Genomic DNA, 17,796 nt, shown 5'->3' on the forward strand with positions numbered 1-17,796 from the left:
AAGGAAGTGGTGAGGCTTTTAAAACCAAAGGACCTATGATTTCCTAACAGGAAGACCTCAGATTGGACTGGTATTTTTTCATGTTTATGTAGATATTCAGTGCCTTCCCCCTAGTTTTTTTGTTTGTTTGTTTGTTTGTTTTAACAAAAGGAAAGCCTTATTTAGTTTGGCAGGAGTTAACATCACAGAATTCAAATGAGATTAAATTGATATTTTCACCATCAAGTGAAACTTCCAGTTACATTGAATTGAACTTTTGGCCACAGGGTCACCATGGAAACGCTTAAACAACTCAGGCTATTGCCAAGGCTATTCCACAAACCCATGGTACAGTCCTACTGCTAAAGACAATGCTTGCATATCTCATTGAACAGAGAGGTTGAGCTGGTGTCTAAAGCTTTCACCCCTAATGACTGGCGTCCATAGTACTGAAGTAATGAGTGTATTCTTCACATTACCACACAAGAAAGGTACCAACCCTGTGATCCACATGACCTGCCTGCAAGATGCACTGAGGTAACAGTGGCACAGATGTGGAAGAAGCCAATCACTCTGGTTGGCTGAAGGGCCCACTTTTAAGAGATGGAACCCATACCTAACACAGGTCAGTGGTCAAGAACCTTAGGCTAGATAAGCCATAGGCCTATGGGAAAACCAAACTATTGTTCTGCTAAAGGAAGAGCAATAAGGGACTCCTAATAACATTCCACTAATAATAACTCCTAATAACTTATTCCACTGATAAGTGCTCAGCCATCATTTAGAGTAGATAGGAACTAACACAGAGACCCACGTCTGGGTAATATACAGAGAGAGATTTGGGAACAGCTAGTCCTAAATCTTCATCAAACCCCTCCCTTCAGGGTACTATTTGGAGAGGAGGTAGAGAGACTGTAACAGCAAGAACCGACAGATGACACTAGGAAAACAAACCTACTAAGGTCCTACTACATAGTACCTTTAGACAAAATAGGACCGACTTACATAAGAACTCACAGAGACAAGGGTAGCATACACAGGGCCTGCACGTATTCAAGCCACGCAGGGTCTCTGCACTGAGAGGGTTGGAATGGGAGTGAACAGGAGTCCTCATCCCTAACCAAGAAGCTGTCTCCAATTGACAGCTGCCTGCAAAGGAAAGTGTAGTTTTTCCCCAATGGAATCTTACAGGGTATATAAACCACACTTAGATATAGGCCCCGAGCGAGCCCAGTGTAGACGGCCAATACAAAACAAACTCAATGATTCAGTGATATTTTTGTAGAATTTTTTGTTGTTATTTCCTATTACTTTGGCTTTTTTTTTTAAATCAAACTGGTCTTTTGATTATCTATTATGGTTTCCAGTTTTGTGGTTTTAGGGTATGCAAGTTCCTTATCAGCCAATAAAAATATTTAAAGGAGCTCTGAGCAAGGCTGATTTATAAGGCATAGTGATAGAGCTAAAAGAGGGTTCTCATTCCCAGGACAATCCCTATAGTGAGTCCCTGGATTTGGAACATTTGGAGAAGTGTGTGGTGCTCACCTTTAATTCCAGCACTTGAGAAGCAGAAGCAGATGGATCTCTGAGTTCAAGGCCAGCCTGTTCTGCAGAGTGAGTGGGTTCTAAGATAACCAGGGCTACACAGAGAAACCTTGTCTCAAAACAAAATGGAAGAAAAGGAGCAAAAACTCATCAAACAAAGAAAAAGGAACAAGTGCATGCTAGGTGCAGCCATTGCTGTGTCAGAACTAGTTCCAGTGCCCGTCGAGGCTGTCAAAATTACAAAATGCTGAAGTCCCTCGTGTGGAGTAGGATTTGGTTAGAGCCCATGCGTGCAGCGCCTAAAACACTTGATTTCTAGAGTATTTAGAATACAGTGCAAAGACAAATATAAATATTTCTTATGCTATATTTCTTAAGGGACAATAAGGGGAAAATTACATTTTCAAAACAAAATACCTCTCTTGCCTTTATTTTTTTTTTCCAGGATGGCCTCGAACTCATGGTCCTGCTTTCAACCTTCTAATCTTGGAATTATAGGCATGCACTACACTGCTGTGCCATGTCCAGACAAGGGCTTTTTGTTTTGCTTTTGTGTTTTTTGAGTTGAGTTTGGGTTTTTTGTCTTGTTTTTTTTTTGTTTGTTTGATTTATTTTATTTTCTTATGTGTGTGTGTGTGTGTGTGTGTGCATACACATATATTTAATTTGGATCTTCGATGTGGAATCTTTATATATATGGAGGGCTAACTGACTGTTTCAAAGATCTCTTTTTAAGAAAAATATGTTTCTGTGTGTGCGTCTTCGCAAAATCATGTACCCACATGCATATTAAGTGCCAGAGGAGGCCAGAAGATGGTGTTGATCTCCAGGAATGGAGTTACTTGAATTATGACAAAAATAGGAGATAGAGACTATATCTAGAAAAATGTAGGCAAGTTTCTACTCTAAATATATATTTTAGGGAACATGTCATTTCCCATTTTGCCTCGTTTATACTGGTATTTTCAGAGGGTTACTGAGAGCTTAGCTTTCTTTAATCAATTAATGAAGCTCACTCAGTCTTCATTCATAGCCTGAAGCACCACAAGGTCTGAGCCTGTGTGTCAGTTTCTCTTTGAAGCCCTTGATTCAGCCCCATCCCTCTTACTGCCGGATGTTGGTTCATGACAGTGCTTTGCCTGGCATTATTGATAGAATTTACCACCTTGAAACCCTCTGCTGGGCCTCCAATCTCTTCCTTTCAAGCACTTTTGAGTTTGGACTTAGTTTCTTATCCTCAAACAGCCGTGACTGACAAGGTGCCTGAATTCCCCTAGGCCTCCTCTCTCCTTGCCCAGTTTGTAATGACAATTTTCCTTTAGATCTGGCCCTGGCAGTCTTTTCATGTTACTTCCTTGAACAGCATCACCCAGGTTTATGGTTTTAACTCCTACCTACCAAGCGGATGACTCAAGTATGTTTCTACCAGTCAGATAATTCTCTTGAGCACCAGACTTCTAAAACAAGGATCTCAGACGGACCATGGGGGCTCTCAAAGTAGCAGGACCAACTTTCATTATCTCTACCTGTGAGTGCTTCTGCAGTTAAGTAGCACTACATTAATTTAGCTACATCAGCCAGATGAGTCTCTCGCCTTTTATCCAAGATGTGGTGGTTTTCTTCCTCCTGAAAATATTCAAATTCTCTTGCAAATCAATGTGAGGCTGGTAAGTGCTTGACAACTGGCTTTTTACTGTTGGTACTTGCCACCATCTTGGGATATGGATTCAAATCAGGACCAGTTTCAATCTGCCACTGTGGCATCTCTGAAAGCAACGTGGGGAAGAAATGTACAGGACCACACTATTATTCATTGCTTACCTTCTGTAGAGACATGGATACAAATATCCCCAGGAACATAGATTATTGGGAATGTAACAAAAGTAAAAAGCAATTCATTTTGGATACTTCATCTATGTAATGTAATTCACTTATATAATCCGATAACTAAAGATGACAGAATTTGCCAACTGACCCTAAAAATTACTGAAAAATCTAACCACAGACCCTTGCAAGCACACTGCTTTGTTACCTGGAGCCACCTGACGTTCCAGCCGCAGTTTTCTTGCTGATTCTAAGGATTTTTCACCTTTTAAAAAAATATTAATTTTAAATTTTTGTTTTACGTGATGAGTGTTTTGTCTGCATGTATATCTATGCCCTGAATGCAATCTACCAAAACTTTTAGGGTACTGACAGACTTCTGTTTAATTACGAATATGTTTTAGTTTAAAATAACATTTAAAAGATTTACTCCTTGAATAGAGCCAAACCAAGCCACAGAGGTTTTCTATGGGTTGGTAGTTTCTGGATGAAACTGGGTTGACAGCTTAAGTAAATGGTTGCAGCTTCCAGCGTCCCCCACCCCCACTCCATCCTGTCCTGTAACAACTGTCACTTCAATGCAAGGTTAAAGTGATTTGGCTATTCCTGGCAGATGGGCACTTAGCAGAATGGACCCTCCCAGAGGCCCAGGTCCCCTCAGGCTGCTGTGTGGGGCCTTGGTTACAATGCTAGGTTTCCCAGAGGAGAAGAAAGGATTGCGCGGCAGAGAAAGAAGCTCCCAGCGGGAGTCTGGCCTGACTAGGAGAGGGCTGGTTTTGGAGGGCTCTTAGCAACAGCCCTGGTTTGACCCTCCTCAGCCGTGAGAAAATCGAATCTGAGCGCCTTGCTTCCAGGATCCTCGCACCAACAGCGGCTGAATGTTGAGACAGCCTTTCTCCCACCTTCTCTGGGAATCTCTAGCAAAGTGCTGCTGAGAGCCGGGAGCAAGCAACCATCGCCCACCCCCTACCGTCTGTCTGAGGGGTTAGGCTCACTAGTGAGTCCATGTACATCATCTGGTCTGCCTGACAGGCAGGACAGAGAGGGGAGGGGGGTTCCCAGCCCCCCATGGGCCGGCCGGGGCTTTATTCTACAGTCCAAGGCGCGTGGCTGCGCTTTTCTTTCCCGTTTGTAGGTGAAACCCCATTGGCTTCATTGGCTCCTTGATTTAAACCACGCCCGGCTTTCTGCCCGCTTTGCTGCTGCTGGGTTCGGCCTCCCTGCCACATCCCAGCCGGGTTCTCAGGAAACCCGGGGGCTCCTGTGGCTGCTATTGTGTGGATGCCGCGCGTGTCCTCTCTTCTCTTCCAGAGATGGCTAACAGGGGTCCGAGCTACGGCTTAAGCCGAGAGGTGCAGGAGAAGATTGAGCAGAAATATGACGCGGACCTGGAGAACAAGCTGGTGGACTGGATCATCCTGCAGTGTGCTGAGGATATAGAGCACCCGCCCCCGGGCAGGACCCATTTTCAGAAATGGTTGATGGACGGGACGGTAAGGCAGGCAAGGATATTGGTTGTTGGGGCGCTGGGCAGGGAAGCTCTCCTAGGACCCTTTCTTTCCCTGTGAATCCCCGAGAGATCCTCTGTTGCCAAGGTCTGGGTCTCACCAGGAGAGATGAGTGTGCCTTTTATTTCTCCAGGGCTGGCTGTAATTCTGAGGGCTCTCTGCACAATTCCCTAGCCAATTTAGAGGATTCTCCACCCATCTGGGCATCAAGCTTCCTTCTGAGCTGTAAGCAAAATTGAAACCCTTTTGATAGTTCCATGCAGAGTAGAGCTTAGCGCTGCTGTGTGATCTCCTCAGCCTTCCTGGGCTGTTCTTACCCCAAGGGAGCCAGCTAGTTACAGTGAAACAAAGGAAGGGGTCAGGCTAGGCAACTTGTCTTCCTCCGGGGAAACTGTACCCCTGGGAGATGCTCAGGAACTCTTGAGGAGATGAGTTCCCCTGAACAGGAAGGGAATCCTTATTTGATAAGTGCTGATCTGCCCAGATACTGTGTGTGTTTGGGTTCCAGGAGGATCGCTCAGCTGAGTCAAAGAAGCCCATCTTTTCTGCCAAGCTCTGATTTACTGTTACATAACTGCTATCCCATCAGTTTGTTGGGTTATCCTAGGGTTTCGCTTCCAAGAGTCTGTGAGAAGACCCAGTTCAGTTCTTTGACACATCACAAACTTACATAGGATGAGTTAGTGAAGACAGCAGATCCCAGAGAGCAGATCAGAATCCTCCCGTTTCCCCATGAACCTCCAACGCATCCTCCATTAAGAATGTGAGATCATTTCCTCATCACCCAGCATCGTTTATCGTTTTCAAGGAGGGAACCGGGTTCCGGCTGCAAGATTGCTGTGGTCAGCTACTGTCTGGGAATGGGCTCCCTGGGGTCTTCTGTGGTGTGTGTGTGTGTGTGTGTGTGTGTGTGTGTGTGTGTGTGTGTGTGTGTAGATGCACCATTCACTTCTGACCTGTGACATTTATTGCAAAGGGAAACACTAATCCTCTGTCCTCACACTCCCTTCAGGTCCTGTGCAAGCTGATAAACAGTTTATATCCACCAGGACAAGAACCCATCCCCAAGATCTCAGAGTCAAAGATGGCTTTTAAGCAGATGGAGCAAATCTCTCAGTTCCTGAAGGCTGCCGAGGTCTATGGCGTCAGGACCACTGACATTTTTCAAACAGTGGATCTATGGGAAGGTAAACAGCCCTTCTGTCTTTAGGTCTGTTTCCCCTGGACTCCCATTCTGGTACGTCCTCTGTTCTCTGTCCTCTACTTATAAAAGCCACTTTTATAGGGCTTCCCTGTGCTCCTTGGGGGAAGGGAAGTGCATTCTCAGCTGTCATCCCAGGAACAGGGTTGGCCTTCCTGTTTGTGATGCTTTATGGGGATAGGGGTCCTGTCCTACAGAAGGACACGTCTTGAGGATATGGCAAGAACCTCACCAAACTAGTGGCTAAATGTGTGAGTGAAAGTGTCCACAGAGAAGAAGTGAACTGGTTACATGACTGTGTTTTCCTCTAGTGAGCCTTCCATAACAAATCACACTTAGTGGAAGAGAAAGGAGACAGGAGTGAACGAGTGCTCTCCTGACTCATCAGCAGTGGGGCTTGCAGACAAAGCCATCTGGTGCTCCCTCTGTCATTCAATCTGAGGAAAAAAACAGCTCTCCATCTTTTTGTTAAACAATTATCTAGAGCATGGTAACTGTATCTTCTAGCTGCTTACTCTGCTTAGGGAGACTACTAAGTGACTTTTCATTCACATTTGTGAATTGACCTGGCGAGAAGAATCTCACAAAGCTATTTAGATTGGATCTCATCTCTGGACATATATAGATAGCAACCCACTATTGGAGGAAACGATGTGGAGTTGAAGATATTGCTGGAGAATTTGAGTGACGAATAGTCATAAGGCTTCAAGTCCCTTTTAGTGACAATGTGCATATTAGTCCATACAGCCACGACTAGGCTTGCCTGAGGCACAGAGAGACCTACTGTCTAACTGACAGATTGATGGGCATGCTCATTGTCACTGGATGTCATCACAGTGCAGCCAACAGGATCTTCCGGGTGGTGACCCAAATGGCTCTGCTGACAGTGACAGCGGAATAATGCTATTTTGATCAAGAGGTGTGGATATTCTAAGGGCCATTACCTCAAGCCTCTATTCAAAGAGAGCTTCTTCGATGGGTGAGTATTCAGACCTGACGAGGCCAGGGGACTGGTCCTGTATTTAGCTGTCACTCAGAAACTCAGATATCTGAAATGCTAGCCACGGCAGCAGACCTCATAGACATCTACCTCTAATTCTCAATGGGATGGCCTCACTGAGGCTTGATTTCCAGGTCAAAATTGTGGTGACTCTCCACAGATAGTAGCAGTTTCTTTTCCCTGATATTGCCATCACTAGCAGCACAGAGCTAAGAGCTCTGGACAGTGCCACATGAGCTTCTCACGGAACTATGATGGAAACGTTTTTCAACCCCCTCCCCCACACTCTCACTCCACAGACAATGACACCTACCTGCCCCTGGCTGTGTATGTCCGTCAGAACACTCACAGACCTGAGATTCCACCCTAGGCTCTGGTGCCAAAACACAAGATGGTGCTCGACAGGCCACAGCATTCTTTGGCCAGGAGCCTTAGCTCTCTTCTTCTATACCATGGATGTGCTGTTGAGCCACAGCGGTGACTAACTGTTGATGCCAGGGAGGCAGAGGAGGATGGAGGAGGAGGAATCAAGGCTGTGGGAAACCAATAGGTGTTAGAGCAAATGAGAGAAACCCTGGTGAGCAACCTTGTCCAGGGAGTACGTAAGAGGCAGGACCCTGGAGACATGGGGAAGTAGGTCTAGAGGTTGTCTTCCCTGAAGGGCCAGCCTTCCTCCCTTCCCCATTTACTCCCTTTATCCAAAAACATGGAGAGGAGCTTCATACTGTGGGATGGGGGTATCCACAACAAGAGGAGAGAGAAAAAGCAGTAATTCTGGGCGAGCAAACTATGTAGCGCTCTACACTCCTGCCTATGTGTTAGATCCTCTTGGAGGAAGAAGAAAGCTAGGGTGCATAAAAATTACTGGAGCAACCTGAGGTGTCTCTCTGAATACGATAATGCTTCTAGCTAGGGAGAGTAAGACAGGCAATACAAGTCATCATTCTCTACACCCTGCACCAACTCCCAGTGGAGAAGCACGGGACTTTAGAGGAAATGAGGAGGATTTTTCTGAAGGTGCTGTGATTGGCAGGTCACAGAAACACTAGGTGAACTATGCAAAATGCAGGGATGGGCCAGAGACCGTAGTACAGGGAAGCAGATATGTACGAGTGTCCAAATGACTTCCTGGAAGGCCCAGGGAGAGCTGATCTTGAAGAAGCTGGCTTAGACATGATGTTTCCCAGGACCATTGTCTGAAGCCCAGGCTGGAACCGTTTACCATGCTGCGGAGTGTAGGAGTAGAAAGCAGGTTGCTTTGAACAGAGAAGTGGGTGGGATGGCATTGGTAGCATAGATTGTGGACTGAGCATTTGAGGCTTTGGTGCCTTCTGCAGCAGCTGTTTGTACTGGATGATGACTAAACTGTAATCACGGAGCAGGGTTGGCGCGTGTTTTTGTGACAGGTCTGTGTGAGGATGTACACACTCTGTACCACACAGATATCAGACATCAGACTAGCCACTTGCACAGCTCAACACACTTTCCCTACAATTCTATTCCTTGTCTGGGGATGCCATCCCATCCTCCCTTTACAGTCACTCCTGAACCACAATTGTGGTAGCTGTGGTTGCTGTGAGTCCCCACCCCCTTTCCTAGACACTTCTCTTTCTCCTCTGCAGGTATTTTACGCTTGGCTGCTCTCAGTACCCCATTTCCTTTGCTTGGCATGTGCTTCCTAAGGACAGCTCTGTTTGCCCACTGTTGGCCAGTGCCTTTCCAAGCTGCTTCTGTATTGCTGACCAGTAAAGCTGCAGGGGCCCATGTTTGCCAAATGCCTTCTTATTTGAGCTTCAGTTACTCATAAAGGCAGGGACCCAGAAGCACCCATCACCCATTACATTGTTTGGAAGAGACCTGGGGTCAATAAAGATACGAGATTCTTCCAAAAGAAACCCACACGGCAGCTTGATCATAGAGACTGATACTCGACAAAGTTACCATAGCCTACTGGGGAAGGACCAGAGTGGCCATCTTTAGGGGTGATGGGGAAAGGTGAGGACCATTGGAAAGAATGGAATGGGAGTGGAGAAGTGTTCCTCTATGAGGAGAACAAGTAAATGATCTGGCAGGCTCCTTTTACTATTGTCACAGACGCCTATAAAGGGCAGGGGTGGGGCTGTTTCAGCTGACTCAGAGGACGGAACACTCCAGGCAAGCCTGCAGCGTCTTTGCTATGAGTACTAAATGAGAGAGAGGAGAGAGGGAACAACAGTAACCCACATGTGCATGTGGGGAAGAGGAAGAAACCACTCAAGAGAAAGTGAGCATTCGGGTCTGAGGTTTGGTCAGAAAAACTACAGCAAGCATCTTGGGAGGTGCGGTGAAACTAGACAGCCTGGACCAAACCTGTTTGGTGCTCTCTATTTCCCCCTGCATCAAATGGGGATAATAAAACCTATTTCATAGACTCGATCTGGAGAACAAAGGAGGTGATGTGTCAGAGATGCTCAGACAGTGTCTTCTAAGTTGAACTGTAAGTATATGTCCCTGGCCTTCCCTTTCTATAACTAATAGAAGGGATAGGGACTGGAAAGACAGAGATTCCTCTTTAAAAGATGGACTTGATTAATAGCCACACTTAGGGGCCGATAGGGTTGCCTGGATGACCTTCACCATCTCAGCCATTCATGCAGGTGACTTTATTGACTTTTCCACTCATTGACTTTGTCATCTTTCCCTATGACACATTGCACTGCCAATTTCAGACCCAGGAGACCTTGGTAGAATGATAATAGCATGGGTTTTAGAGTAGATGCGTTGAAACCCTTCTTTCCAGTGATCCTAGTTGTGTGACTCTGTTTATGGCATTCAGCTGCCTAGAGGCTTGGTGCATTGGTCTGGCACCCCCAAACCCTAGATGTATTAATGGAGCAAATGCATTAAACCTCTAGCCTGATATATGATTCCTAGTTCCCTGATCAATTCTGACTTTTCTTCTGCCCCCATAAGCTCATCAGCAGTGACCTTTGGGGCCTCTTTGTTGGACCACTTAGTGTCAAATGTTAAGAATTCTCAAATGTCTGAGAGCAGACAGTAGTCAAAGAGCAAGCAACCCAATTATTCTCCTCAAGAGTTGCAGCGATAGCGGATAATGGACACATGGTTTTGTGATGTCTGTTCTTTTCTGCTGATCCTGGGAATCTAGAAGGTGTTGTTTACAGTGAAGTGTAGAGCCTCTCAAGAGGTGTCACTACACGGGCTCTTCCTCAATGGCAGGCAGTGAAGACACATTTCACCTAGCTGGAACTGACTTGGGGATACTGTGAGGTACCAGCAGGGCCATCACAGATGCCTGCTCCTCCATTTTCCCATGCAGCACCCTCAGCTGCATTTACTCTGAAGGGCTGCTGGCGACTGTATTCTGTGATCTTCTCCTTTTGCAGTGATTGTCAAACTCCAGCATGTAGCACAGCCATGTAGTATAATTGACAGACACATTTCTGACATGTTACGTCTGCAACAAGGCCCAAGAGTTTGTATTTCTTACCAACTTGTAGGTGACACTGCTTCTGCAGGCCTGGGAGCCCCACTTCGAGAACCATCACCTTACAACTTCTCTTCCCTCCGGCCAGAGGCAAGCAACAAAGGTCCATAAAATCCAGAGAGAACACTCAGTCTGCATTCTGACATTTCTCCCTGGACTGTAGCAATAGTCTCTCAAGGAGACGGGATAATTTTTCTTTTACAGTTTGCTTGTGTGTGTACACTTTCTAAGAGTTATCAGACTGGGTCGAGACCAATGAAAAATAGTAGGTAGGAAACAAATATTTAAGACTGACTTTTTTAGAGTTACATTACTTTTCTAAAGTGACTTCTCCATTACCTCTGTTTAGCCCTGTATCCTCTTATTTCTGATTTCTTTTTATTGAAAATAGATTCTTTTCTCATACAATATAGTCTGATTATGGTTTCCTTTCCCTCCACTCCTCCTAGTTTCTCCCCCACCTTTCTTTCCCTCCAGATCTACTTGCTTTTCTGTCTCTCACTAGAAAACCACAGGCTTCTAAGAGCTAATAACCGAAAAGGACAACACAAATTATTATAATAAGATGAAAGAAAAGCTTTTATATTGCAGTTGGACCTGGAAACCCAACAAGAAAAAAAGAATCCCAAAAGCAGGCACAAGAGTCAGAGATCCACTCATTCTCCCAGTGAGGAGTCCCATAAAGATACTAAACTGATAGCTATGATATGTCCACGAAGGACCCCGTGCAGACCTCTGTAAGGTATGCATAGGAATCTTGAATGTAAATGTAAGAGGGTAAATTCCTCATTAGTGTGTCTTCATGTAAAACTCAAATTTTATAAGCACTAATGCTTCTTCAGAGGGGGGACATCACAAGGCAGAACTCTGGGCTCCACTATCTAAGGCTTACTGATTAGTAGTTTGGGGTTTATGGCTATTTTGGAGGTGCTATTGCTTTTTGTAATAAGACAGCATTACAGGACAAAGTTGGTATAGTGGCCCTTGGGAGGCTGAGGCAGGAGGTCTGTTTGGGCTACAGTGTGAGGCCTACTTTAAAAAGAAACAAAGAAGGGGTTAGGAAAGGAGAGAAAACAGGGCAACAATGACCCCTGACTTAAGTGCCCACCACTGCCCGACATTGAAAAGGCTTGCTGGATGACACAACACAATCATTCAATCAACTCCTTTTTCTTAAGAGTTCATTGTTCAATTTGGGTTGGCAGCACAATTAAGAGGAAAGTACAGATACCTTCTACATGCCCTAATGCACACATAGCCTTCCCATATCATCCTGGCCATGTGGATGGTACAGTCGTTATTATTCCTAAGCCTTGACTGATGCATTGTTATCACCCAAGGCCCACACTCTACAGTAGGGCTCACCCTTGCTGTTGTACAGTCTATGAGTTTGGACACATGTGTCTAGCATCACACAGCCTACGATTCCTACCTTAAAAGTCTTCTGTGGCCCAGCCCTTCATCCTTTTCCATCATCTTCCCTGGTAATCATTGCTCTTTCTACTGTCTCCCTGGTTTTGCCCCTTCTAAGATGTCACATTAGCGTGACAGTGTGTTATCTGTTCAGATTCTATTAGCTCTTTTAAAATAAAAACCTTGTCTGATATTAACTTCTCGTGATAAAGAAATAAAAGAAACCAGGCAGCCTGTTATTATGAGGTTAACTTCTTCCTGTGTCACTTTTTTTCTCATGGTCAGTGGCACACTCTTAGGTCATCATCAGGACTGTCCCCTTCATATCATGCTTGCATTTGGAAAATGGTCAGCCTTGGAATATTCTGTCTTATGGAGTTGTATTTCCTTATTTTCTTGAGAGAACAGTATTGAGCGGAATTACTTTAGTCATAAGCATTTGCCAAAGTGTCCAGCATGGCTTTCAGGAAGCAAAGTGTTTCAGGGCAGGCAGACTTCCAGCATGGATCAAAATGCTTCTAGCGATCAGCTTTATTCATCTGATTGTGTGGAAGATGTCTCCAAAGGAAGGAGTTAGTGCTTAACAAATTTTACATAATTCTTAGCATGCGTCAGGCACTATGATGTTAAAAAAACTGAATAGGACCAAATGTTCAGAGTGAGGCTTCTATGTCCATCTGCTATGTAAGGATTGTCATGGGAGATACCCCAAAATCTGGATATTTAGGATGCTTAGTTATTCTGACAGGCTAGCTGGGAATCACCAGATAAAGCGTGTTTCTCACACTGATGGTCGGAACCACCTGTAGAATATTTACTAAGCTTAGCTGATTATAATGAAGACTCTTAGGGCTTTCTAAATCAATTTCTCATGGGTAAAAACCTTGAATATTCCTGTACTAAGTTTGGAGAGACGCCCCCTCTGCCCATTCCCATAAACAGACGAAAAGCTTGGGATTATGCTCTGAATCAAGTTGTAATGGCCACTTTTGCACTTGCATCATTTTGTAAGCTGCGTTAAGAAGGCAGACGATTGGCCATAATAAAGCAGTTTGGCTCTTGTTATTTTATACCCAGCACAATGCACAGATCATTCTTGACCTCACTGTTCCTTAACACATTTACATATTTGATGCCTGGTGACAGGAATCAGGTTCTACAAATGGCTCCGATTCCTGCCGCCTGCCTTTCCATCTAACACTACTCACTTGATCTCTGTTTCTAGTCTGGAAAGAGGCCAGTTTGGACAAGGGCTCTCTTTCCCATCTAATCAGTCCAAGAATTTTGGACTTCTTCACAAATATCTCTACCAGAAAACACACCAGGCGTGACAAGCAAATGGACCAGCTGTGAGCTGGCTAAGACAGGTGATTTCTAGTTACTGAATTATTTAGAATCTTGGTGACTAACTTGATTTGCATATAGGCCCCAAATATTTTTTTAAATTCTTCAGGTGAAGATATAGCAAAATTATTTCAGACAAAAATACCCAATGACTTATGACCATTTGGTGATTGGTGTCCTTAATCCTATGGTACCCAAGATCAATGCTCACAGTTAGATTCCCTGTGTTCCTAATGGCCTTCTTTCATTATCTCTGATCACCAGTTCCTGCCAAGGAACATGGTTCACTACCCATTTTGCAAGGGGGAGGGGCATAAGGGATGGCAGTGAAGCAGAGTGACTGTCCAACAAAAGCCTGAGCGGAGCTCCATTTATTTGCTGCGTGCCTTTGAGCGTGCTTGCAGATCTTGGGTTAGCTTTGCCATCCACAAATAGAAGAGGATTGATCTCCACTCTGTCATGTTAAGATCTCATGTGATTAAGGCATTTATCCCGTAATTTACATGAAATCTCTTGCTTAGCAACCTTTCTTTAGAAAAAGAAAATTTCTGGTCTGTTCCTGTCAGATAAGGCCTCCTTCCCTCCAATGTGTCCAGCTCCATCATACAGCTGCTTGCAGGTCTGCTGTAATGACAGGAGGGTGGGTGCTGTTGATTTTATGCTTCTACAGTTCCTGGATCTCCAACCCTTGCCTGAAGCTCAGTTCTTCCCGAGTTCATTTGTGCTCACGTAATTTCCAGCTATTTGTGAAGGAGGCTTGTGCTCTGGTAGAACAAAGCTTGCATTTCAGCTCTTTGTTCAGGGTAATGTTTATGGGTGGCTTACTAAGTGTCCTTCCACATTGTCGCAGATCCTGTACACATCAGACCCACTCCTTCCTGCTATCAAAATTATATTCCTCCTGCTCTGTGTAAAAGCTGAGCTGATTGGCAGATTCTAGCTAAGACTTCCTGTACTTATTCATTTTCTTCTAGGTTCTCTTTAATAGCTCTCTGTGTAGAGCACACCCACCATGTCTTTCTGAATGCCATTACTACAAGTGCATTTTATTAAAAAAAAAAAAAGCCTATTATGTAGCGACAAAGTACAGAAAGGTGTTTCATCTGTGGAAGAGAGAACTTGTTCTAATACTTGTCTCTGCATTTCTCCAAATTCTTAGTATTTCTTGTATCCCTCCTCTTCCAGCTCCTATGGAAACTCCACCACCCCAGCAGTTTTCTGGGTCTGAGAGAATTTCCACCGACAGCATCTCCCCATACCTATTGGCCATCCTCACCTCCGCAAACTGCGGGCAATCACCCTGCAATGAGTGCTAGACAATGGGGAGGTAGGGGGGTGGCTCATGAGGAAAGGACAATCTTCCCTGTCTTCTCAGAATATATGAACATCCTGAACAGGACTTCCTTGAAGGCTATAATTGTTGATTTCATTACAGTTCATACTCCATTCTCTGTCTGCCTTTCCGCTGTAAATCTGCATTCCCCAGTGGTTGAGCTGGAGGAAGCATGCTAAGAAGACCACAGATGGCTCACTGGGTCTGACGAGAGCCTTTGAATTTGGCTCTTAATCTTTCTCAGGATCCTACTACCTCCCCCCTCTGTGTACCTATCTCTGATTTTCTGTGTGTCTCTGTGTGTCTCTGTCTCTGTCTCTGTCTCTCTCTCTCTCTCTGCCTCTGTCTATCTCTCTATGTCTGTCTCTGTCTCTGTCTCTCTACCCTTTTCTTCCCCGCCCCCACCCTCAGTGCCTTTCAGTGTTTGCAGCCCTCCATTCCTGCTTTGCAGAGACCTTTGATCTGCATCTAAGCTGCAGCCTACCCACACAGGTAGCACCTCTTCTATGTTTGAAACTTAGTAGTCATTGGAAAAGAAGGATTGGAGAGAAGGTGGAAGGAACTGGCTGATTTGAAGGCTCAACTGCCTTCACTGTGGGCAATCTTGCGACCATGTCCTCATTCCTTACGCAAGCCAACTTCATTACCACCACCACCGGCTCTGTTCTCTCTCACATGGGCCAGTGATTTATTGTCTCCATTAGTTCCTTTCATGCATCACATAATAGAGGGCTGTCACTTGTGTCCTGAGTGCTCTCTGTGGTGATTTGCTTTCTCCATTTGCTTGTGGACCACAGTGCTGCGTGCATACTCCATTTGATGAACATGGATGATTTTAGACCCTGCTAACCCAGATAGAATAAAAGAGCTGAGCCCCTGGGGTCTCAAGCCAAATGACTGCAAGCATCCAATTTCTCTGCAATTTCTCATTCCCTGTCCACTCATGAAGAAAGTGCTCTTCTGCAGGCCATCACCCGGGACAGGTCACATAGCTTGCTGAAGCCATGAGGCCAGGGATGAATCTGTATGTGAACTGTAAATGTTTAGAGTGCTTATTACACATACACTTGAATGAGAAGAACCCTACGGTGTAAATTCAATAATTAACAGGGTTGAGGGTAGGTTTTACATTAGGGCCACTCTGGGAGTGTTTAGTGATTCTCTCTTGATTGTACTCATCCGTGGCCTCTGTTACAGCTCCTCCTTCCAAAATTCCTGTCCCTGACACACTTGGCTTTCATCTCTTAATTGAATTCCAGGGAAGGACATGGCAGCTGTGCAGAGGACTCTGATGGCTCTGGGAAGCGTTGCAGTTACCAAGGATGATGGCTGCTACCGGGGAGAGCCGTCCTGGTTTCACAGGTAAGCCGTTCTCTGCCTCCCATAGAAGGGCAGAGGGAGGACCTGACCCCTTAGCTACCAGATGCTGTCTACACAGAAGTAAACGAAGACATCCCATAGCAAGGCCCACTGAGCAAGGAAGGCTGATGCTGGACAACTCCCAACAAAAGCATAGGTTCTTGGGTTTTCCTGTTACTTCCATGCATCCCCTCTCCCTTGTTCTTTTCCTTCTTCTTTTATCTTTTTAATTTTCTTTGATGTACCTAATGATGATTAATTTATGTCTCTCTGCCAAGTACCATCTCCGTTTATAACTATTACCCAGCAGGTTGGCTAATAGCTTCCTCTTTGACTCTCAAAAGAGTCCTGGTCTGGGTGATGAATTATATGATTCTTTCAGTCTACTGAAAGGGCCTTTTAGAACATTTTCCTTAAGTGATCTTTTTGGCAGTGAGAACAGAGACAGAGATGTGCAAACTGAGGACTTTGCTGGCAGATGAAAGGGATGCTTATAGCAGCTACTTGGTAATCCACTTTATTAATCTTTCTAATTTTTTTCCTCATGCTGGTGAAATATAGGACTTAGCTTGTGCCCTTTACATGACCCTGACCTAAAATCCTCCTGAAAACTCATCAAAATCCTGGTCGCAGTCTCAGAATTATTTAAATGATCTCTCAGGGTCCAAACTTATTTACAGTTCAGCTCTTTACCACAATTTGGTATTCTCTGGTGAGGAAATATAAATTGTTCCTTGAAAATTCCTAAATTGATTGGGCAACAAAACAGAGATCAATCCTCGGTCCCAATCCTTGGTGGAATGGGACTTATGACATGTTTTGTAAAAGGAGTTAGTTTTGTGAGAGAAGGTACCTGAGAAGGTGAGGAAATGAAGACGGAGGGAGCCTGAAAAGGAAGCTGAAGGGAAAAAGAGAAGCTGAGGGAGAGTTTTCCAGAAGGGCAGCCAGCTATGAATTCTTTCTTTTTCCCTTCCTTCCTTCCTTCCTTCCTTCCTTCCTTCCTTCCTTCCTTCCTCCCTCCCTCCCTCCCTCCCTCCCTCCCTCCCTCTCTCTCTCTCTCTTACTTTCTTTCTTTCTTATGAGAAATTCTCAGAGTCATCTTGGTTCATAAGGGATAGGAAAGTTGAATGTACCTATCAGCCCCAGACCGGGTAAGCCATAGCTCATGGTAGAGTTGTAGGTCAGAACAGAGTCTACGGATGTGTTTGATTGCTTCAGATAGAGCCTGTGTAACCCTATCTTGAGAAGGATTTGAAACAGTCACATGACCTAATTCCACCTCACTCTTTCCATCCAGGAAAGCCCAGCAGAATCGGAGAGGATTTTCAGAGGAGCAACTTCGCCAGGGACAGAATGTCATAGGCCTGCAGATGGGCAGCAACAAGGGTGCCTCCCAGGCAGGCATGACGGGGTACGGGATGCCCAGGCAGATCATGTAAGATGTTGTATAGTGAGTGCCCCCTGGTAGAGAGGACGGATGTTCCGCACCACAGTCTGTGACAAAGAATTAGGTAGTCACCTTCTCACCTTCTCTTTCTCAAAGCCTTCTGTCCCCTGTTCTTGCAAAGTGCTGCACTTCTGCTGAGAATCCACGCTGCCTACTGCTGCCTACTGCTGCCACCTTCTGTTCCTTTAGAACTATGCAAAGACTGCCCTTCCTCTCGCTGACCTCCTGTGCCCTAAGATCTCAGTTTGTTTGATTATTTATTTATTTATTTGCCAAAAAAAATTTCTCTCCTTGACTTACAGAACGTACCTAATAAACAAATTAGTCTGTGTCCCAGAGTGTAACTTCATTCTCTG

General features: G+C 45.0%; 1 protein-coding gene across 4 annotated transcripts; it reads left to right on the forward strand.

Moving 5' to 3' along the window:
* Window positions 1–4,201: 4,201 nt before the first annotated feature.
* Tagln3 (transgelin 3) lies at window positions 4,202–17,778 on the forward strand. 4 transcript variants are annotated; one of them, NM_001035236.1, is made up of 5 exons: window positions 4,202–4,345; window positions 4,660–4,841; window positions 5,869–6,043; window positions 15,894–15,996; window positions 17,291–17,771. In NM_001035236.1, the coding sequence occupies exons 2-5, from the start codon at window positions 4,662–4,664 to the stop codon at window positions 17,430–17,432; spliced, it is 600 nt and encodes a 199-aa protein (NP_001030313.1). In that variant the 5' UTR covers window positions 4,202–4,345; window positions 4,660–4,661; the 3' UTR covers window positions 17,433–17,771. The 4 variants fall into 4 exon arrangements, with proteins under 4 accessions (NP_001030313.1, NP_113864.2, XP_038944538.1 ...); NM_031676.2 differs by lacking the exon at window positions 4,202–4,345 and having other exon boundaries at window positions 4,568–4,841; XM_039088610.2 differs by lacking the exons at window positions 4,202–4,345; window positions 4,660–4,841 and adding an exon at window positions 5,447–5,619 and having other exon boundaries at window positions 17,291–17,778.
* The last annotated feature ends 18 nt before the right edge of the window (window positions 17,779–17,796 follow it).

The sequence above is a fragment of the Rattus norvegicus genome, chromosome 11, assembly GCF_036323735.1.
Source record: "Rattus norvegicus strain BN/NHsdMcwi chromosome 11, GRCr8, whole genome shotgun sequence".
Classification (NCBI taxonomy): domain Eukaryota; kingdom Metazoa; phylum Chordata; class Mammalia; order Rodentia; family Muridae; genus Rattus; species Rattus norvegicus.